At 35.4% G+C, this 24,093-nt stretch overlaps 2 protein-coding genes across 2 annotated transcripts in view; one reads left to right on the top strand and one right to left on the bottom strand.

Annotated features, from left to right (window-relative positions):
- The first annotated feature begins 5,613 nt into the window (after positions 1 to 5,613).
- Positions 5,614 to 18,617, top strand: gng13b (guanine nucleotide binding protein (G protein), gamma 13b). Its single transcript, NM_001002400.2, has 3 exons — positions 5,614 to 5,908; positions 10,317 to 10,449; positions 17,401 to 18,617. The coding sequence occupies exons 2-3, from the start codon at positions 10,352 to 10,354 to the stop codon at positions 17,504 to 17,506; spliced, it is 204 nt and encodes a 67-aa protein (NP_001002400.1). The 5' UTR covers positions 5,614 to 5,908; positions 10,317 to 10,351; the 3' UTR covers positions 17,507 to 18,617.
- The window catches only part of rpusd1 (RNA pseudouridine synthase domain containing 1), a 59,013-nt gene continuing 41,804 nt past the window's right edge, over positions 6,885 to 24,093 (bottom strand). The window contains exon 7 of the transcript XR_012400626.1: positions 6,885 to 6,931. The gene's annotated coding sequence lies outside the window, so the exon portion shown is untranslated. The remainder of the gene's footprint in view (positions 6,932 to 24,093) is intronic.

Below are 24,093 nucleotides of genomic sequence, written 5' to 3'. Positions count from 1 at the left end.
TGCTCAGATCCAGAGTTTGAACATACATTTAACTCTAATGCAGAAAAATGCGTATCACTAAAATTTATACCAGGCCCGTAGCCAGGAGGGGGTTCGGGTGGTTCGAAAGACTCACCCCTCACTGTCAAAGGTCCAAAATTTGTCCCATACATGAGAAAATATTTTACAGTAAACTTTTATTATAAATTTCGGACCTTATACATGAAAGAAAAAAAGCCCTACTTTTAATACAGTTGCTGTTATCCATGGGTTTTAAAATGTACTTTTTACAAGATAAATTGATAATCTCTACCTTATTATTATTATTATTATTAATATTAATATTATAATTATTATTATTATTGTTCATTCATTCTTTTTCTTTTCGGCTTAGTCCCTTTATTAATCTGGGGTCACCACAGCAGAATGAACGGCCAACTTATCCAGCATATGTTTTACACAGCAGATGCATTTCCAGCAGCAACCCATCACTGGGAAACACCCATTCACACACATACACTATACGGACAGTTTAGCTTACCCAATTCATCTATACCACTGTGGGGGAAACCGGAGCACCTGGAGGAAACCCATGCGAACACGGGGAAAACATGCAATCTCCACACAGAAATGCCAACAGACCCAGCTGAGGCTCAAACCAGCGACCTTCTTGCTGTGAGGCGATTGGTCTACTTACTGCGCCACCGTGATACTCTTATAATTATTTTTTTATTTTTTTTACAATTTTTTTTTTTAGATAGGCAAATTGTGACTGAGGAAAGTTGAATGTGCTGCTCAGCATACTATTTGCCTAATAAATGACAATAGGCTACTTTTTTATTTAATACTTTAACAGATTTCTTTTTTCCTCAATGATGTAATAAAAAGTTGTATTTTTTTCTTCATATTTCTTTATTCTAAATCTTTAGGAAATGTTTTTAGTACATGAAATAGTGATAAGCTAAGATAACCCAGCTAAAATAGTGCTTAAAATGTCACCAAATGCGGTATTTAAACTTCATAATTAAATAAAAAATGAAGTAAATCACTGCAAAAAGCTTCATCAAGCTGGCAACAAGGCTGTATTCAATATTACTCCTGCCACCATCAATTTATGCTTTTGTCTAGCCTTGTTCAACAAATTCCGCCTCGTAATTTAGTCAATTACTGATATTTCAGTGAATTTTTTTGATGTAAGGTATTCCGTCATAATTAAAACCCTAGTCCCTGTCATATTGCAGTATTTTAGAAATGCATATTGCATGTTAACAATTTTATACCGATGAACATATTATTTAGGGTGATAAAGGTCATTTAGCATTGGTATTGTCATACACTTTTGAGCAAAAAGAGGGTGAATGATTTGACCTGTGTTCACCAGAATAATGGTCCATTACATTGTTCTCTCAGAGCCACAGGTAAACCACTTAAGGTTGAAATCTGTGCAGAAATGTTGTGAATACAGAATCTCTAGCTGCTACACTCTTGATTCCTTTGAGCTGAAACATCCATTAGAGTAACTTATGGCCCCCTGTGCCATTGCTTTTTGAGCTACAGCACTAATGGCAGTTTTTTATGGACATCCGTCAATTTAGGACACATGGTATGGGTCTTTATCTTCAGTATGTTGTCTCAGGCTTCTAAGGGGTATCTGTGTAAATTCTCTTTGATGAGGAACGAATGCTTCTATGAACTGTTGTCCTACATGGCACTTAAGATACTCTTTGCATTGTGGAGCCAAAGAATAGCCAGCGGCCCCATCAAAAGCTTGACCCCATAGGCAAGTCAGCGCAGGAAGTTCTGAATTGAGGATCCATTAACCGTATTCAGAGCAGAGCTCCATTCTTCCCGTACGCCCAATAAATGATGGATGCAATAAAAATAGGATGTGCTAAAGTTAGGAAGTTGATAGCTGAAGGGAAGAACTGCTCAGTGGCTATTAGTCAGTTTGTGAAACGCAAATATTTGAATATAACATTTACATTTCTCAATGGGGCTAAAACATGGGAAGGTTTAGCTAATACTGATAACGTGTAACATTTGAAAGCAGTCACTTTGGCAAAAAACAAATGGCTTAAATGAAAATGAGTTTGGTGTGCTTAATCCATTCATGTGTGTGTGTGTAGAAACAGGTGCACCATTAATCTTATCAAGTCTATATTTAGCACAAGGTACTTTAAATATTTATGTTCTGTCTACTGTATTTTTTCACTTTGGCTATAGTGACTGCAACTTTTTGCACATTATCTGGTCTATTGTTTAGTTACTGAAATGAGCAGATGTTGTGGTGAAAGAATGTTTGGTTTTACGAAACAGCCTCATGGTTAATGTGTTTTGTTTCTTTCAGGTGTGATACCGCAGGAGATGATCGAGATGTGCAGATGGCAGGCAAACCTTGGAAAGGAATAGTATCAGACTATATGGAATGGTACACTGTCAAAACATACCAAACTTTGGAAAGGGATATTGTCAGTGCTTTCAGGTTTATATGTGTGTAAAAGCATGCGTAGTTTAATACAGATGACAGATAGTCTGCAAAAAAAAAGTCTTGCAAATTTGTTTTGACTGTTCCTCTGCATGGATGAATATAACACAGGTATACACATGGGTTCAATATATTACAGTAGGTGAGCAAATAATTGAACACATGTATTTTTGGTTGTTTTACAAGCAGGGATTCCCCAGAGGTATTTTAAAATGATCAAATTTTCTCATTTATTATGACAACTATACCCACAGCTGTGTGTTTTCCAGTACAATTGCTTAGCTTCTCAGCCTCAGCTACTACAATTTATTCATTCATTCATTTTCTTGTCGGCTTAGTCCCTTTATTTATCTGGGGTCGCCACAGCGGAATGAACCGCCAACTTATCCAGCAAGATTTTATACAGCGGATGCCCTTCCAGCCGCAACCCATCTCTGAGAAACATCCACACATACACACACACACTACGGACAATTTACCCAATTCACCTGTAGACTGTGGGGAAAACCAGAGTACCCGGAGGAAACCCACGCGAACATGCAAACTCCACGCGCCAACTGAGCCGAGGATCGAACCAGTGACCCAGCAACCTTCTTGCTGTGAGGCGATTGTGCTACCCACTGCGCCACTGCGTCGCCGCTACTACAATTTAAATAATAAATAATATAGAACAGTACACAAATAATTATTAAAGGGGTATTAAGGTCTGAAGACATAATTTGGAATATGGATTTTTTTTAAATGCTGTACTTTGTTGATTTGTTACACTGTGATGCACACAATTTGACTGTCAAGCTGTTTAAAGTCAGTATAAAGTGTTACTGTTTGTATCGCTTTACATATCTTGCCTACAGCCAGAAGCTGTTTATTTCTGAAGGCGTCAGCATTAGAATCACCCAAGTATAGCTTTTATGCTGAATATCAAATGAGCAGTCAAATCTTACAGCAGCTAACAACATCTATGGACTTAATCAGTTAACCTAGCAGAAATATTTACTGTTGATGTTTAATTTTATTTCAATATCCACATGTTTGTGAGAAGACAAATGAAAACATATAGGCCTTACTGAAAATTGTTATGTAACGTACATATACTCTTTGGCTACTTGATTAGGTAAACCTTACTAGTACTGAGATGGACCCCCTTTTGCATTCAGAACTGCCTTAATCCTTCATGGCATGGATTCAACAAGGTACTGGAAATATTCCTTAGAGAACTTAGTCTGTATTGACATGATAGCAGTTGCTGCAAATTTGTCGACTACACATCCATAATGTGAATCTCCCGTTCCACCACATCCCAAAGGTGCTCTATTGGATTGAGCTGGCAGCGAACTCATTGTCATGTTTAAGAAATCAGTCTGAGATGATTCATGCTTTATGACATTAAATTATCTTGCTGTCAAAAGATGGGTACACTGTGGTCATTAAGGGATGGATATGGTCACAATACCCAGGTAGGCTGGGGTGTTGACACGATGCTTAATTGGTACTAATGAGCCCAAAGTGTGCCAAGAAAATATCCCCCACATCATTAAACCACCACCACCAGCAGCCTGAACCATTGATACAAGGTAGGATGGATCCATGCTTTCATGTTGTTGATGCCAAATTCTGACCCTACCACTCCAATGTCGCAGCAGGAATCAAGACTCATTAGACCAGGCAACATTTTTCCAATCTTCTATTGTCCAATTTTGGTGAGCATGTGCGAATTTTAGCCTCAGTTTCTTGTTCTTAGCTGGCAGGAGTGACACCCGGTGAGGTCTTCTGCTTCTGTAGCCCATCCGCCTCAAGGTTCGACGTGTTGTGTGTTCAGAGATGCTCTTCTGTATACCTCGGTTGTAGTGAGATGTTATTTGAGTTATTGTTGCCTTTCTATCTGCTCAAACCAGTCTGGCCATTCTCCTCTGACCTCAGGCATTAACAAGGCATTTGGGCCCACAGAAATGCCACTCACTATTTTCTTTTTTCGTGTCATTCTCTGTAAACCCTCAAGACGGTTGTGTGTGAAAATCCCAGTAGATCAGCAGTTTCAGAAAGCTCATCTGGCACCAACAACCATGCCACATTCAACTGCAGCAGATCGTTTTGACCATGTCTACATGCCTAAATGCATTGAGTTGCTGCCATGTGATTAAAACCACCAATACAAATAAAACCCCTTATTGTTTAAGAAAGATAAGGGAATGGCACCATCCTAAAAAGACACAAAATCACTTCAAGGAATTTTAATATGTTAATATTTTGCACTGGAAGGGACATTACAACCTTTCTTTTTTCTATGCTTCACCTACTGTCACAAGCATCTATTTAGTTGCTATTCTGTAGATTTGACTGGCTTATATTTGTAAGTCACTTTGCAGCATCTTTTAAAATATTAAATGTAAAACAACAGGTTACACACTTTATTTTAAAATCCTTTCCCACTATTCGGAATTCCTTCTGGGCCAAAATGATCTTCAACAACACAGAACGTTGTTGCTTTCCCCACATTATTGTCTAGGAGGCTTATTCTCTTTAAGTGGAAACAAACATCTCCACCTTTATATGACAGATGGATAAAAATCTTTTTGAAAACATCTTTCTTAAATTATATTGACTATTGATCTTGAAGCAGAAGCAGATTAAAGCTTTATTTATTATTATTTTGTTTAACTTTTATTGTTAGTTTTGTTATTTATTTATTTACTTATATATATATATATATATATATATATATATATATATATATATATATATATATATATATATATATATATATATATACATACACAATTGTTTTTTACTATATATATATATATATATATATATATATATATATATATATATATATATATATATATATATATTTATTTTTTATATTTTTTTTAAAGAAAAAGCTTCCTAAATGCGACGCAAAAGTAACACGTTGGAGCTCGGTGTTTCCATATTAGGGCACAGCAGCTGGACAAAACGTACCAGAAGTGTATAGGAACATTTGCGTTCTGAAGATCTAAACACTGACAATCTGAACAGGCAACGGGATATCGAGCGTCCTTTTGTCTCCTGCATTAGAAGCATTTAGACTTTAACAGCATATAACCACCCCCCCGATCCCCCCCTCCCGGACAGATTTGCCCCGGCACCTCCTCTACATTGGCCCAGCAGGGATTGAACAGCGTCCTTGCACTTTACTAGGCTGTAACCACTGCCATCAGCTCAACTTCTATAGCATCGTTTCAGCTGTCCGTGCCGCCGCCGCCGCTGCCGGAGATTATCTTCTTTCCGTCTGCCTGACCAGTCCTTCGGCTGTTTGCAGCGGATTCACAATCGCCTATCGTCTTGTTTTTTCGTCACTTAGACACAGACGTATGCTTGTTTTTTGATTAATCTAAGGACATTTCCAAATAGATAAGAGCAGTCTGCGCCAAACAGGGGATTACTCAAAGATACATCACCGAGGTAAGCGACACCAATGTACATTTAATAATCGTATCCGTGCTTGACTGCTGACTTAACTTGTAATGTTACCGATTGATAGCTCTAAAATCTTATCCTTTGCATTTTCATATTGTTTTATCACTCCCACCATCACCATGGAGGCTGCAAGCGATTTTGCCGGTGTTACATAAAAACTTGGATTTTCAGCGTCCTGCTTTTACCTCATCCGTCCCTCTTTTTTGATTAATAAAATCATAGGGTTATTTAAACGTAGCCTATATTCACAGCAGGGAGGAAAGGATGAATCCTAATTCTGAAGAAGCTCCTTTATAGTTTGATCTGCTCTGTGAAACCCAAATAGACCCATTAGAGGTAACTGAGATACAGCAAGTCATGCTGGACTTCATTGGATGAATGTGTAGCTACAAAAATCCAGCCATCATATTTATTGACAAATGTGATTCATTTTCATCTTTAGATTCCTTAGATTCTTTGCACATCAGTTTGAGAACAATATAGCTCACAAGTTTTATAATAAACGTGCATTTGTTTGGAAATTGCTGCATATTTTAAAATCAAATTAGAATGCAATCCCTCCTATTTGGATGCTGACCTACATCATTGAACGACCTACATGAAGAACTTGGCTTGGGAAGTTTGTCATGGTCCTCCTCCATTTAATATGTCACACTGTCCTATACTGTACTGACGAGTGCATATCATATTAGACCATAAAGCAAAAACAAACCTCATGCATTTCATCAATTATTTTACTGTGTCTGGAATTTTGGTTCATTTGGATGAATTGGTAAAGAGGGGGAAAGGGTTCATGCCTTGCGGCAAACTGTTGTATATTCTGGGACACTATTGATTCTGTTTGGGGCCACGGTGAAGCACTGAAATCACTGTTCTGCTTTTGTTATATTGGAACACAATGTTCAAAATATTCCTACAACATATGCATGTAATTTAAAGGGGAAAACTAAGATCAACTCACCATTTACTCTCCCCCAAGTTGTTCCAAACCTTTATGAGTTTATTTTTCTGTTGAACACAAGAAGATTTCAAAGAATTCATTAGTAATTGACATCTATAGACCATTTTAATATGTTGATGTCATTATCCCATGAACATTTCCTGCTTGTTGTCAAACCAACTGTAACAAGAATCAGTTCACTCATCTTAATGTTAAAATCATGACATTACTTATTATGTGTCCCTTTTTGGATTCTTGGAAGCTAAAGAAATGAAATATGTGAAACAGGACATACGTTGGGACCATAGTTTTTGTTTACATCCCTCAAAATGGTCTATTAATGCACAAAAAGTCAATGGGTACAAGTTTTTAACATTCTTCAAAATGTCTTATTTTAGTTAAGCCTTTGAGTCACCTTAAAGGGATAATTTACCCAAAAATGAAAATTCCCCAATTATTCTCTCTCATTTGGTTCCAAATCTTCATGATCTTCTTTGTTCTGTCGAACACAGAAGAAGATATTTTGGAAAAAGCTGAAAACCTGCAACCATTGACTTCCATAGTATAATATCTTCTTTTGTGTTCAACTGAAGAAATAATGGGTGAGTAAACAACGGCAAAAATGTCATTTTGGAGCAAACTATCCCTTTAAGTATTTATGGATGATTAGAGAAAAGTGGAAAGTTTTAGGGCACTACAGTTTCCAAACATCTTTGTCCCTCAACCATTTGCTTTGAAGAACATCACGGTCTCTCAAGCTGCTGTGAATGTGTTTAGTCTCAGATAGTGAAATCAGAGCTTTTAGACAGAGAGAGGCTCCAGTGTCTGGCTGGTGTTGCTGGGAAGCGCTTAAAAGCCTTTATGGGACGGATGTAGAGAGGCAGCAGAACACCTGCATGCTGAACTGTCTCTGCTCTCTGGCTCACACTCATGCCCTAATGCTGGACTGCTCTCAAGACTCCAACTCTGATCCCCCTCAAAACCCCTGCTTAGAGAGGAACAAACATCAGACAACCAATTGATGATGACTTCATTTATTTGAAGGCTAAATACATGCACACAGTTCGTCTGAGAACAACAGGGACAAGATCTGTTTAACTGGGATTTAAGTCAAGAGTATAATGTAGCGTGACTGAATCAACCTCATGTTGGACTATACCAATTATTAAAAATAAGGTTAAATCAGGAAGCATTGATGCCTGAAGGTAGTTTTTATGATTAATTTTACTATTAAGCATTTAATTAAATATCTTTTAATAAAAAGCATTTGTTTAAAATTTTAAATCACAATGGTTCTTGAGTGTATTGTACAACACACAATGTAAAACTTAGGATTAAGCAACTTTGGGTTAGTATTAATGTTAAAGTCACATAATTGTACATCATCATTTGTTATAACTAGGCATGGGCCGGTATATGATTCTGACAGTATGATAGCTTTAGATAAAAATACTAGGGTTTCGCGAAATTGTGATTAATACTCTAAAATATATTCGTTTTAAATGTCTGGGTAAAAAACATAAACTTTTCCCCCTTTGGACACAGTATATTTTATTTTGAGAAACTTTTAATGTTTTTTGGAGCAGTAAACATGTCAGGCTATGAATTCAAGTGAATCATTGACTTCTGCTGTCTTCATTTGTTTCAAAAACACACATTTTATTACAATTTAAAACGGCATCTTTGGATATCTCTTCTGCTGGAGATACTGTTGTCCTAAAAAGTACTACAAAACATTAAAAGAAACCTTACATATACCATAGGAAATGTATAGCAGAAAATCTTGGCGTATTTAAAACCTTGACTTTTCCAAACCGTGGTATACCTTGAAAACAGTTATAGTCCCATGCCTAGTTTTTACTATAGTATATGTGTAGCATGTAATAAGGACACCCAAAAAAAAAAGGTTTAAATTTTATTTATTGATTCATTCATTTACTTTTCGGCCAAAAAAAGTCGCCAGAGCGGAATGAACTGCCAACTTGCACATGTTTTACGGAGCGGATGCCCTTCCAGCTGCAACCCATCTCTGGGAAACATCCATACACACTCAATTACACTGAGTGTGACAATTTACACTACGGACGATTTAGCCTACCCAATTCACCTGTACCGCATGTCTTTCGACTGTGAGGGAAACCGGAGCACCCGGAGGAAACCCACGCGAATACATGGAGAACATGCAAACTCCACACAGAAACGCCAACTGACCCAGCCGAGGCTCGAACCAGCGACCTTCTTGCTGTGAGGCGACAGCAACAACTACTGCGCCACTGCGTCACCAAGGTTTTAATTTGTATTTTAAATATATATTTTTTGTTTTTGAACAAATGAAAAAGTAAAAAAGGGGTGAGAAAGCAAATATCAATCATTTAGCACAATGAGGTTTAATGAAAAAGATTATTGTATGAATTACAATTATTTCTATACAAACAATAATTAAATACGAATTGTTGCAGCAGTAAATGCAAATGAAGAACCATTACAAAAATGGCTTTAGAAGTCATGGAATGACTTGTTTTCATTCATCCATTCATTTTCCTTTTGCTTAGTTCCTTTATTTATCAGGGTAGCACAGCGGAATGAATCGGCACCTTATCCAGCATATGTTTTACACAGCAGAAACACTCATACACCACATTCACACACATTCATACACTACTGCCAATTTAGTTAATTCAATTAACCGATAGCGCATGTCTTTGGACTGTGGGGAAAACTAGAGCACCCGGAGGAAACGCACACCAACTCGGAGGGAACATGCAAACTCCATACAGAAATGCCAGCTGACACAGCCAGGACTCAAACCGGTGGTCTGTTTGCTGTGAGGCGACATTGACTGAGCCACTGTGTCACCTGTATTGCTTCTTTTATTTAAAAATAAAATTAAATATATTATAAATATTTAAGTAGAAACCTCTTAATAATCTGTTTATGATTAATTATTTCTATTTACTATTTAGCAATTGAATAAAATATTTAAAATGTACTTTTTATTGTGTATTTTAAATAACTGTGTTTAAATAATTGTGTATTTTAAATAACAGCAGAAACAGCTATAGTGAAAATGTGTAAATACCAAAATTTGTTGGAAAAATACCCAAAATTAATATTATCTAAGATAATACCGTCAAAAATAACGAAATAAGCATGACAAAACGTTGCTTCAGATTAATTTGTCAATGCTTTATTTGTTTTCATGTCACTGAACATAACCAATCTGCTAAGCATGGATGTACAAATCATATCCACAAACCATTAGTGGCGTACACATCAAATAGTGTGAGGTGCAGCTTTGGCAAGATTTTTAACTGCAATTTATGCACTGTTGAAATTACATCAGAATAAGGACACATTTATTTTTGGAGCCCGTAGAATCAAAGAGCCATGTGAAAACAAGTTTCAGTACAAGAATCTGTTTAGTGACACAATGTCGTCTTTCTTGTCATTTAGGTCTAGTCTGATCACTTCCACAACAAGCCGCAGTCATGGACGAGATGGACTTGCCCCAGATGAAGAAGGAGGTAGAAAGCCTGAAGTACCAACTGGCCTTCAAAAGGGAGAAATCCTCAAAGACAGTGACAGAGTGAGTTGGCTCTTTTGTTCTTCATTCTGTGATAGTCTCTGCCACAACCCATATATTTTACGCTGTCGCCCCAAATCACAACCCAAAAGATAATAATGACTCTTTCTACTTTTGGTGCTTTGTCTCATCTAATAAAGTGCACAAAAACAGCAACGTCATTCTTTTATTACTCAACATTTTCACTTGATTCTTGTTAGTCAGTCATGCTGTTCAATATGTAAGGGATAAAGTACATCCATGCGGTTGTTGTGAAAGAATGAGACCAAACAGGTTGATCAGTTTTTGTTTAAGCCTGAAGGCCTTTATTATGCGCAAACAATCACCTGGATGTACTTTATGTTGCTTATACACGGCTACAAAATGTAAATATTCGACACAAGGCATTATTCTGAGCCGTAATGGTTTAAATAATTAATCAATTGACTAACAGAATTGAACATGGCTGATACAGTAACCTATGTATTTGGTTAGAAAATAGCAGTTTAAAACACAGATAAGAATATAGAGTAAATAAAATATTCACTCATACCTGGTACTTGTATGAGCTTGTGTTATTACTTTTAGCAGTTGTTATCTGGAAATAACATGCATTGGAATGTCGTGACTGACAAATTCTGTATTCCAAAGAGCTGTGTAGTAATGTGTTATAAGAAAACATGCAATTATACAATTGGCTGTTATTTTGGCAATATACTCGTGCTAGTTTCATGACAGTATGTGGATCGAAATTGAATTGTAAGCGCAATATGAAACGTTGCAATTAGCTAATGATATGAAATGTATATCATTTAATTTCCCCACCCAGAGCAATTGTGTCACTGCCGTCTGTGTGTGACAGTCTTACTAGCCAATTGAGTGAGCACACTTTCGTTCTGCCCAATCAAAATTATGCAACCAAACTATGCGGAACGCCCACAATAAAAACAAACAAATAGGAAAACGTGAATGAGTGGGATGATGGCATCTGCCGATTCAGAAGCATTAATAGACAAATTAATATCAAAGAAAAACAACACATTGGTAATATGGGAATATTTTGGTTTCAAAGACACCGAATAATAACAGGTATACTGTATTGTTTAACTTATGAATATTTAAAAACAAATTTGAATAAGTGTTGGAGTAAGTTAATATCTTTTCAGTTCCTTTTTTTAACTAACACTCACTGCATTTTGGCAGTAAGAAGCTACAATACAGATTATTGAGCTGAAGATTGACTGCAAATTTAGACCGCAAATCGCAATTAGATATTCTTCCCATATTGCACAGCCCAATGTGGAGGGAAACAAATCGGAACAGCTTTGTGACAATGCTGCTGCAGAAACTGAATTTATAGGGCTTCCATGATATATAGAAAGATTTGGGATCAGTAAGATGAATTTAGGTATTTCAACCACATCTTAAACACTTCATGCTGAATTAAATCACACTGAAGCAGTCATCAGAAATTTCTAAGACTTGTGGCAAACAAAAAAAAAACAGGAGCAAATAAGTATATAAAATAGTATAGCAAAAGTGCATTACCTACAGTTTAAAAGTTTGGGATCAGTGAAATTTTTATTTAATGTTTGGTGTAATCTAGCTCTTTTTAAAAAACAGCCAATAGTGTTTTGTTTTATCAGTGCTCTGCCAGTGAGAGCGATTGAGCTCAAGTGCATCAAATGAAAAGCAAATGAGAAACGTCTTAAAGGGGGCGGGGCATGTTAGATACTAGAGAGCATCTGATTGGTTATGATGTGATGAGAAACTAGTATGGGTTGACGTGAATAAAACCGTTGATCCATTTAAGGAGAAGTGACAAACTATAAGCTTTACATGCTTCTATCATTTTTATATCTTCTAAATGCGTATTTTGTCCCGGTTTTTGACCACACTAGCTTAAAGATATCTTAAAAACTAACAATACTGATAATAACATCTAAAAAACTTGATTTTAGTTTCATGGGACCTTTAATGATTTTGAAAGTCTTTTATGTGCACCAGAAACACAATAAAAATGTTAAAATTGTGAAACAATTTTATATTTGAGTGTATTTTAAAGACATTTAAATTTAAAATGGTGCTGTTTAATTGAGAGAAGATTTATGAACATTTGTAAACATAAAGATAGATTTAAAAACTATTTCTAAAAACAAATCTTCCATCATATTTTACCAGTTATTTTACTATTCAGTAAACTATAAAGTGCGATTTAAAGGCTTAACAAGGTTATTGGACAACAGTGGATTGTTCTGTAGCCAAACCCAAAAAATAATCATTTCTAAAGGGGCTTAATAATATTGACCTTCAGAATTATCATTAAAAAATAATTTTATTCGACCCAAACTAAAAGAAATGACACTCTCCAGAGAAAGAAATATATTATATTTTGCATCATACTGTACTTTTTGCACTATATACTGTTTTGCATCTGCACGACTCCAGTTAGCATTCCATGCCATGTGCCTTTAGGTGTAATTGTAGGATTTACAAATGTTTATTTTTACTCATATTTTTAGATTACATTATAAAATTGTATTTACTGTCATTTCTTTTTTAAAATTCTTCCTTTTGTATTAATATTATATGTTAGGCACCAAGGGTTTGAAAGTAATACGTCTTATATGTGGTTGAATTGACAATAAAGCTGACTTTGACTGATATTAGGAAAAATACTTTGCTCTGTTAAACATCGGTTAGGAAATATTTCATATTTTATATATGTATAAGTCTATATTGTTGCATTGTAGTACAGGTTATAAGTAAGAAGTAATTTAAATAATAAAAAGACTCCAATCAACATTTAATGCATGTTATTGTTTTGATAAACACTCATCTTATAAGCTAAAGAACATACTGTAGTTTATTATTTAGAAATAATTAGTAAAATATTACCTAAACTTATCCACTCATCATAACACCATAGCCTGTTTTGCATGGATAGTCATCAGTTTTAATGAATTTCCCAAAACTGTTTTCTGATTGAATAACCCCAACACCCCCATGAACTATCTGCAGTTATTTCTGAATTTGCAGGTTCACCTCATATGAGGCTGCCCAGAGGCCACGTCCTCTCGGTGATTGTTCAGGACAAAGCTAATGCTCTCAGATCTCTGGTGCTTTACTCTTCAATTTGAGAGCAACCGTGGCCTCTTAGTCACACCCTCCACTGTCGCATTACAGTGACATCTCATTTTCCTGCGTCCCAGGGCCCTCTTCCTGAAATATTCACAGTGGTAATTTCTCTGTTACAAATTAAATTGTAGTGGGCAGTAGTGAACAGGCCGTTTACACCAGCAGACTGCTTCCTCAAGTGTTTTGTGCAGTTCAGATGAATAAGCAGTTGTGAAGTTGTCAGAGTTTGTTAACGATGACTTAAAAAACTGCGTTTGGGTTTGACTGGAGTCTCATTCAGCCCTCTCGTTTTGGACATATCATTTCTATTAATCGCCTGTGATGGATGGTGCTTCCGCAAAGAGTTTTATGGTTATCACCCTCATCTATCAATTGTTCAGCATGGATGATATCTTGCATGACCCCAATTGTTTAAAGGGACAGTTCACACCCACAAAAAAAGAATTAACTCTTTCATCATTTACTCATTCTAAACATATAAGATGTTCACGCTTCTTCAGAAGACAATATATTAGAATGGAATCAGAGAGATGCCCCTTCAATAAAACAATGTTCAACACAAAATTTGAAACTACTGAAATATTACATTGGCCAATTTTCTGACCATTACACCATTTCAAATGTTTGCGATGTTTAATGTTTGTGTATATATATGAGGACATAGTCCTTAGATACATGTAAGCAAAAGGTATGTGCACACATTAATTTCATAAATGTATGCATTAGTTTGTCTTTGGAGAGTGTTTATTAGATGTATGTATGACAGGGTTGCCTGGACCAAGAACAATTTTCAGCCTGATAACTACTGAAAAACTGACCAAAAGGAATTAAATGAATTGTCCAATCAGAATAAAGTGAAAGTTTTACTTCATCTGATAATTTGTTATACATATACTTGTAGATACAGTGTACACTACTTGACAAAAGTCTTGTTGCCTATCTAAGTTTTGGAAATAACAAATAATACTTGACTTCTAGTTGATTATTTCGTATCAGAAGGCCTCTAGATTATGCTTATTTTACCAAAATAAAATATGATCATGCATTGATTTTTTAATTATTTAATTAGGAGAGTAAGGTCTGACTTTGCTTACAAAAGTCTTGCACTTAACAGAAATAATGTCCAGTATAGAATATAAAGTCATGGTGCAGTGGAAAAAGAATGAATATTGTGTCGGACTCCCATAAGCTTGGAGGAGTGCATCCATACATCTCTGCAATGACTTATTAATAAAGTCATCTGGAATGGCAAAGAAAACATTCTTGCAGGACTCCCCGAGATCAAGATTCTTTGGATTCATCTTCAATGCCTCCTCCTCCATCTTACCCCCTATATGCTCAATAATGTTAATTTCTGGTGACTGGGCTAGCCAATCCTGGAGCATCTTGACCTTCTTGGCTTTCAGGAACTTTGATGTGGAGGCTGAAGTATGCAAAGGAGCGCTATGCTGCTGAAGAATTTGCCCTCTTCTGTGGTTTGTAATGTAATGGGGTATACAAATGTCTTGATATCTCAGGTTGTTGATGTTGTCATTCACTCTGCAGATCTTTCGCATACCCCCATATTGAATGTAACCCCAAACCATGATTTTTGCCGTTACCAAACTTGACTAATTTCTATGAGATTCTTGAGTCCATGCGGATTCCAATAGGTCTTCTTCAGTATTTGTGATGATTGGGATGCAGTTCAACACATGATTCATCTGAAAAATCGACCTTCTGCCACTTTTTCAATTGATCAACTAGAAGTCAAGTTATTATTGGTTACTCTTACAACAAGACTTTTGTCAGGTAGCGTATGTGTTAAAGTACAGATTGACTTTACACACACAAAATAAAACTCATAAGTAGCTTTCTCAGGTGTGGGCATAACTAACATTCCGCTCATTTAATATTTGATATGCCGTCACACAGCTATACTCGCTCACTTGCAGCAGCTTTTTAGTTGCCCGGTATACATTCCATGATTAAATGTTTATCAAGAAATGATTCCATTTTCTATTCCAGAAAAGGAAGCATTTTGGCAGCTGCGGCACATTGTAAAATATCCCCCCAAAAACAACCCACTACTTTATGTTTATTCCAGCAACTGCATTTGCAAAAGAGCCCAACTGTGTGCAAAACTGCAACCATGGCAACACTAGTGTAAGGGTAGAGTTTGTATATGTGCATTTCATTTTGCATTGAAGCAAAGGTTTGTATGTATGCTTATATAACAGATGTGTTAGCATTTTTTGAGCCTTTTAATACTGGAATGTCTACTTAATATGTGTATGTGTGTTTACCGTATGAACTTTTTAAGTGCTGCATGGCGCCTCATACTACATAGTACAAATTCTGTCATAAAAAAACAACAAAGTACTGGCATGATGCAAAGAGATTTGTGTTTTGCAGCTTTACTGCAACTCTTTACAATACATGTTTTTTCGAAATGTGATATTAACAACACAAATCATATAGACATGGGCTGGTAAAAGATGACCGTATGATAACCTTGGATAAAAATATCATGGTTCTCTGTATTGTGATAACTGCTCTACAATACATTCTTTTTAAATATCAACGAATCAACAAAAGTAAAAAAACAAACAAACAAAAAAATCCTCTTTGAACATGATATATTTAATTTTGAGAAACTTTTAAAATATTTTGGAGCAATAAACATTTCAGGCTAAATAATTTAAATCAATCATTGACTTCTGCTGTCTTCATTAGTTTCAAAAACACACATTTCTTTACAATTTTAAAAGGCACCTTTGGAGATCTTTTCTGCTGGAGATACTATTGTACTAAAAAAACTAAACAAAAAATTATTAATAAAAAATCTTACACATATCTTAGGAAAGGTATAGCAAAAATGTTGGCAATTTTAAAACCTTGACTTTTCCAAACCGCGGTATACCTTGAAAATGGTTATCGCCCGATGCCTAAAATCAACTACAGTGTTTAGGGGTCAAAGTAGACCTTGTACAAGGGCAGCAAGTGAAGAGAATAGACTGGCATTTTGCAAATGCATCACAGTTCAGATCAATTGTAGCTTTTTTTTCCCATATTTGCTGATAGGACGGTAGAGATAGGAAAGCTGGTGTAGAGAGAAAAGAGAAGGGGATCAGCAAAGCACTGCGTGACAGGCCGGGAATCAAACTTGGGATGCATAAAGCAGTTGTGCAACATGTCTGTGCGTTTAACCATAAAGCTAGATGCACAAGCATACCAGAAGACTCGTTTCAGTGATCCAGACTGATAATTGTTTTTGATAATTCATGTTGATATTTAAAAATATGCAGACCTTTTACATTAAAAGCCTGCAACGTTGCACACTGCATGAAAAGTTATATTCGAAAAGCATATAATGAGAACTTTAAAATTTTCCAGCAATATTCTAAAGAAATAAACAAGGTTTAGGTATTTATACAGAAGTGACTATATTTCTTCAATAAAGATTAGACTTTATTTAGATTTTTGCCAAGCAGAAAGCAGCATATAAACTTTGTAAACTAAATTAAATCTCTGGAGTCTTCAAACATTCTTTAAAAACATTCATTTTCAGACAATTCTGAAGTTTGAAACTTTTGCGCAGAAGTTTCAATGAAGTCTTGTGTATTTTCTGAAGAAGAGCAAATGCCTTATGAGTTGGGAATGACATTATGGCTGAGAAAATGATGGCAGAATTTTCATATTTGAGTGAATTAACCCCCAATGTTTAAGTCTAAATCAAATCTCTCCTCTATTTACTTCTAAACACCTGCCATTTTTGCATCAAACGTGAGTCTTGCTGCTTTAAATAGGTTGCATTGTGTCCCAAAATAAAAAAAAGCTCTCTCCCTCTTTCTCCAGCCTGGTGAAGTGGATCGAGGAGTGTGTGCCCGAGGACCCTTTTCTGAATCCCGAGCTGATGAAGAACAACCCCTGGGTGGAGAAGGGCAAGTGTGTGCTTCTATAAAACAAAACAAAGAGCGTAGCAGCAGCAACAGCAGCAGCAGCAGCGGTCGCCCAAGCCCTCCGTCTGAGCCTCCACCAGCCTGACAGGATCACACGGCGCTTGCTCTCTTCTTTCATTCCCTCACCATGAATGTACAGCAGTTTAGCATCCACTGCACAATAAACACACACAACATTAGCTCTATATAGTCCCAATTTGACACTTTGACATGCATTACTATTATATTTATAACCATCGACTATATCTTTATATGCGGTTAGTGGAATTTCTCTTCGACTTTAGCGTCCTCGTTGCTACTTGCATGCTTGATCTTGAGTTCAAGCATGTAGTGTCGACATCGAAATGCTCGAAAAGGCCTGTCAGACCACAAACTGCATGACAGAGGCATCCGAAAGGCCAAGTTTCCCCCTCTGTTATGCAGCATGTTCTTTCCTCCTGCAGACCTGCGCACTATTTACACCACACTCTCACTTACAGAGCGTTTTTAAACATGTACAGTTCGTTTTAATTTATTAACTTATTTATGATCGGTAATTTATTTATTTATGGTTTGATTCACCACTGAAGCTGTCGGCGCCGACTGCTTTAGACGCTACAATGGACCTGCTGTTGTTCGGCTGCACCCTTCCTTCCTCGAAAGCTAAAGGATTTAACAACAACAAACAAACAACAACGCATCTTGCCAGGTCACCATCGAATACTGCCTTGTACACAATTTCCTTAAAAAGAATGTATGTGTGTTGCGAGGGACTAGTAAACCATCAGCACCCTTAAGAATCGAAAGGATATGCAAATGGAGAGGTTGTGCACTGGCCAAGGCTTTTTTTCTTTTTCTTTTCTCTTCTTAGATTAATAGCTCGATCTGCACTTGCGGCAAGGATGTGGGGTTAATTTATGACTTTTGATTTGTTCATGTTTTTATATATTCAAACCTGGTAGAAACCTGTCTAATTATCTAGAGGTGTGTTACATATGAGAATGCTTTGAGAAAAAAAAAAAAATATGCATAAGATCAAGTACTAGTTTAATAACGAGCAATAAGTGATTACATTTTTTTATTGAATGTTTTACAAAACATCTTATTGAATAAAGTAGAGGATTTTTAGACAGCTTCAATGTCATTTGTGTGTTTAATTGGGTGTGTGTCGTGCCGAGTTTTGTATCGTATATCTAACTAAATTGAGATCAAATAATGACTGCTGACAGTGCAACACGTTCACTTTTTAAAGAGCCCCTATTACGGGTTTTTGAAAATGACCTTCCATGCAGTGTGTAAGACGTAATGCTTAAGTGAAATGAAATGTCCAGCTAAGGCTTAAATCTGAAAGTGCAGCGTGTTTAAAACTACTGATTCATCTATAAAAGAGTCGACTTATAGTGGTTTGAATGAATCGGCCCTGTAATGAGTCTCTAGCCATGTCGGTGTGACGTCAAACCGGAACTCAAGCCCCGCCCATGCCATTTGTTGCATGTGCACAGCCAGGAAAATTGAAACCCCTGGCCCGCCCATAAACACTGTAGAAAGAAAAAGATGACAAACACTGTAGCAGATCGGTTGAATCATGTCGCAAAGACGCTGTGCTCTGAAGTGTGAGAGAAAGTTAGTGTTATTTTCCCTACCCAAAAATGAGGCTGTGAAGAGTCAGCGGTTTAATTTTTTTTTTTGCAAAAATACCTCAGCATTGCTTCAACAAGTGCTTCGGCAATCTACATGCTTACAACGGGGGGATTCATCGGCCATTTGTTAAAGGAAGGATCAGAAAAGACTATTGATGTATGGGACTTTCTCAGAGCTTGACAGGAACATTCCAGTACACAGTTTCACAAGTATAAGTAATTGCGATTAAAATGATAGCCTTCTTGTTTTCTCTAAGTGGCAAATTATGTATTAAATTGTGTTTTGTTACTTGTAACCACTTGTACTGTATCTGGTTACCTCTTTATATTCTCATATCGCATCTAAAACCACGTTGACAACGTTATGCGTGCCGCTTTGTTTACGGATTTAAATGCATTTGTGAGCTTGCGATCCACTGTTGTTTGTCATTGCTATGGCCACCGTCAACTGTTCCTACACATGTGCGGTGGACAAGTTTCAAAATAGTTTAGCTTTTGCCAGTGTGGATTAATACTGAATGTGTGTCACTGTTTTTACTTATGATTAAGATTGGAGCAATATGCTGGTGTTTAACTGCTTTGCTTTAATGCACTCCTGCATTGGGCTCACACATACACTCTGACTACTTCAACAATGTTGATAAGCCGTGGTGGGCATTTCTCTCTGTCTCACACTGAATGCATTCGACCAATCACAACAGACTGGGTCATCGGACCAATCAGCGCAGTTTAGGCTCATGCTTAGGAGGGGTCTGGGAACAAATGAATCGCTAAACAAATCATATAGGAGTCGTTGGGATAATTAGGTAACAATAAATGCATATTATAAGAGTATCAAAGTGTTTTTTGACCCTGCATGCACATCAGCCTGTTGTTAGAGACCCCCAATATCAAAATATTACCCTTTTTAATGCATAATAGGGGCTCTTTAAAAAAGCTTATTATTAAGAATTAATAAAACATATGTAATGAGTACATTATAAATCTATTTTACAAACCCTCAACTTAGAATTATAAGGTTCTATCTGACATTTTTGTCAAAATTGAGTTATTGACAAATTCTTATTAAATGACAACTTATTTACATTATGGGATGTTTTTTTTATAAGTTATTTACATTTTAAGACTTTTTAATATAAAAAACAAATGTTGCACACATACTGTTTGCTATGAATTGCAAAAACTTTGAAGCTCAATATTTCAAAATCATTCAGAACGCAGATAGAACCTTATAACTCTAAGGTGACAAAACTATATCTTTTTCTTATCCTGATAAACCTTTAAAGAGATAGTTCACCCAAAAATGAAACTTTTATTACTTTTTATGCTACGTCAATGCTCTCAATTCCTGGAGGGCAGCAGCTCTGGGTAGTTTAGTTCCAACCACCTTCAACTCATACCTGTTTAATAGTCTCTATCAGTCTTGAACATCTTGATTATGAGGATCATCTGTGTTTGATTAGAGTTGGAACAAAACTGTGCAGAGCTGCGGCCCTCCAGGAATTGAGTTTGAGACCAGTGTTAATTTTGTTGACAATAAATTTTCATCATTATTCAAATCATAAAGTTTCTACCAGCGAAAACTAATAAAAATTAAGGGATGATGATGACAGCTACAATAAAAATATACTCTCATTTTCGTTGACTAATAAAAACGAGACACGAATGTGATTGAGTGACGTTATTTGCAAAATATTCAATCAGAATTAATCTTGTTGTGTGATGCATGAAGCACACATGCACATTTGAAAAGTAACTTGTCCATAGTATGCGGGATGCAATTACTCATTTTCCATAGAGGCATTTGTCTATATTAAAATGTCAACAGCTGAGAGAAAAGGAATATTCACTTTAGATGTTAAGACAAAAAAAACAAAAAAACTTAAACTGTAGGGAGAAAATAAATAACTGATAAAAAACTAAAGTGACATCAGCATAACAGGGAACCATTCCGAAATTCACACAAAGGTAAACTCAGATCTTTTTTATTTACCCAAGTGTGTGCTTTTGCTTAACTGAAATGGAACAGCCTCTCACTAGAGTAGATTTAGTCAAGGAAAATCTGATCAAATTTAGTTGACTAAAACTAAACTAAAACTAAAATGATTTAGAAGACTAAAATATGACAAACTGAAATGGAGTTTTAGTTAAAAGACTAAGACTAAAACTAAATCAAAATTTGCTGTCAACATTAACACTGTTTGAGACCTATGCTCTACATCAAGTGGTTACACACTTTTACGAGTTTCTTTTTTGTTGTTGTACACACACACACAAAAAAGATATGGAAGTCAATGGTTACAGGTTTCCAACATTTCTCAGAATAACTTTTTGTGTGTTCAACAGAAGAAAGAAACTCATGAAGGTTTGAAACAAGTAAACAATTACCAAATTTCCAGTTTTGGGTGAAGTATCCCTAAATAAGAGACTATTTTTGATCTCTTTCATAATTTCAAAAACAAAAGTAAGAATAATACTTTGATGTATTTACCACCAGAGCAGCAAAATTACTTACTGCAGCTTTACAAAATAAAACACAAGAATGTTGACTGAGAATTACAAATTTGTTGCTTCGTTTTGTTACATCATGGCCACGATGCCAATTTATGACCTAATTTTTTCCTAAACTGTAAGAATAAAACAAGATTTTACAAATTAGTACAACATTGCCATGATTTAACACATGAACAAATTCTTAATTTGTGGTCACAATACTTAGTTTTTCTGCAAGTCATCTAATATGAACAACAACTGACTGTTTTCAAAGTTACTTGGACTACTGTTGACACACATCTTAAACAAACTTACACAATATCATTCAAATGAGAAAAGCATGTTTACATAAACCTACATTACACAGAAATGCATCCTGTTTCGACGCCCTTACATCTCAAACAATTTGACAAACTCAGCTGACATGGACTGAAGCCAGATGAGAATCTTCTAATATATGATAATGAAACGAAACCCTCAAATGCAAACCTCTGAAGTCACTATTTATGTTTACCAAGTGCTTTCTTCACAATAATGCAACACTAATGGTCTTTGAATGATGCTATTTTGGGGTATTCTCAACAAATATCACATTGACGTTCATTTAGCAGATGCTTTGGTCAAAGGGAACTCACAAATGATTCCTTCAAAACAGAGCTGATTAATGACATTAATTAACACTGACATAATGTTTTGTTTTGAATGAGATGACAGCACCAAGGTTATTATAGTTTTGCAGTCTTAAATTAGTTTTTATTTTGACACTATTTTTAAATTAACTGTACATTTTAGGTTAGTTTTAGTTTTTTTATTATTATTATTATTATTTTGTTAGATTTAGTTTAGTTTTATTTTTTGAAAACATTTCTTTTTAAATTTTATAGATTTCAATTTTATTAATATTAGTTTGTCAGAGTTCACAGAACACTTCCAATGTTGACCAAAACAAGGTTTAATGTTTGCACAGCTTACATTAATCCTTATCCAAAATTTCCTAGTAATTCAAATAAAATAGGTGTTTGAACAAACACTGAATCCGAAACCATACAAATGCAACAAATAAAAGTAAAAACTAAGAAGGATTCAGGCAGCCTACATCATATTAAATATTTATAAATATAATTGTTCATATTAAAATCATACTGTACACTAAAAAAAAAACTGTTAATTAACAGTGTTTTCTGTTTATATAGGGCTGTAAATTGCATTACGGGTTGTTGATCTCTGCTCTGTTGACTTTTGATGTCGAAAACTCTACAGTTTAACCAAGTGACTTTTATTGATATTTTAGTAGTTTGAAATAATATAATGTATCAGAAATAATACATAGAGCAATAAGTCTGTAAAAATATCAGAAAATGTACAAGCAATTTATTAGAAGGTTTTTGTACCATAATATACAACACCAATCCAGACAATATATCACTTTAAACTATTAAAAATGTTAACAAAATTACTTTGATCTTGAAAAGTTGAAAGGTTCCATAATGCAATTCAAAAGCTTAAATAAATGAGAAAAAAAAATAAAAACATGAATCACAAAATACAGAAAGTGTATGGACATTTTATTAGGGATGTCTTGATTAGTTTTTTTTTTTTTTAATACATAAAAAGAATAAATAAGAGTGAAGAGACGGATCCAGGATGTTCCTTATTTTTTATTTAATTCACCTCATTTTAACATTAAACAACTCTGTTAACAAATAGAGCACTTCTGTTAGGCAGCTTGAACAATCAAGTAATAAATAACATAAATTCTTCACTTTTGGATTTAGTGCAACAGTAAATATAAAAAAATCTAATATAAAAACAAATAGCACCTTAACTTAAAATACCCGGCAGGCAATCCCAAATTTACATATTTCACAGTTTGCTTTAGCTATGTTGTTATCATCAACTTTATAATACCTCTAGACCACAGACATACTCACACTTTCCGTTTTAAGCTGCTTCCATCTTATTCTTCTTTGCTGGCATTTAACCAATAGCATCTCTGCAACAAAGTGATGTCATGCTCCACGCATTGCTGTTTCTGCGTGAAGTGAAGTCAAGAAAGAGGTCTCACTCTGTGGCACCGCATAACTATGGATGTGCTAAAAAAAAATAATGAGAATCTATATGCAGTATATATATATATATATATATATATATATATATATATATATATATATATATATATATATATATATATATATATATATTTATACAACAGTTCTGTCTGGTTCTTAAATCTGATTGGCTGATAGTCGTGCAATATTCTGCAATATCAGAACTCCTACAGCCTCTTTACCCTTTGTGTATTACTCCGCCCACATACTGCCAGCAAAAAGCAGACACTACAGATCTAAAGTTCAAAAGATGCATGCTCAACTGTTTAACTCAGCTTATGATTTGAATCCGGAAGAAAGTAGTTCCTAATACAAAAGGGTTTTTGAGACTCTCCATGTTTGATTTTGTTTTTATATACACAATTATGC

The sequence above is a fragment of the Danio rerio genome, chromosome 3 (genome assembly GCF_049306965.1).
Source record: "Danio rerio strain Tuebingen ecotype United States chromosome 3, GRCz12tu, whole genome shotgun sequence".
Taxonomy (NCBI): Eukaryota; Metazoa; Chordata; class Actinopteri; order Cypriniformes; family Danionidae; genus Danio; species Danio rerio.
This window is presented reverse-complemented; position numbering and strand designations above follow the sequence as displayed.

Coding starts and splice junctions, on each gene's coding strand:
- gng13b (NM_001002400.2), top strand. CDS start 10,352: ATGGACGAGATGGACTTGCCCCAGATGAAGAAGGAGGTAGAAAGCCTG. Junction 10,450..17,400: donor TCCTCAAAGACAGTGACAGA/GTGAGTTGGCTC, acceptor CTCTTTCTCCAG/CCTGGTGAAGTGGATCGAGG.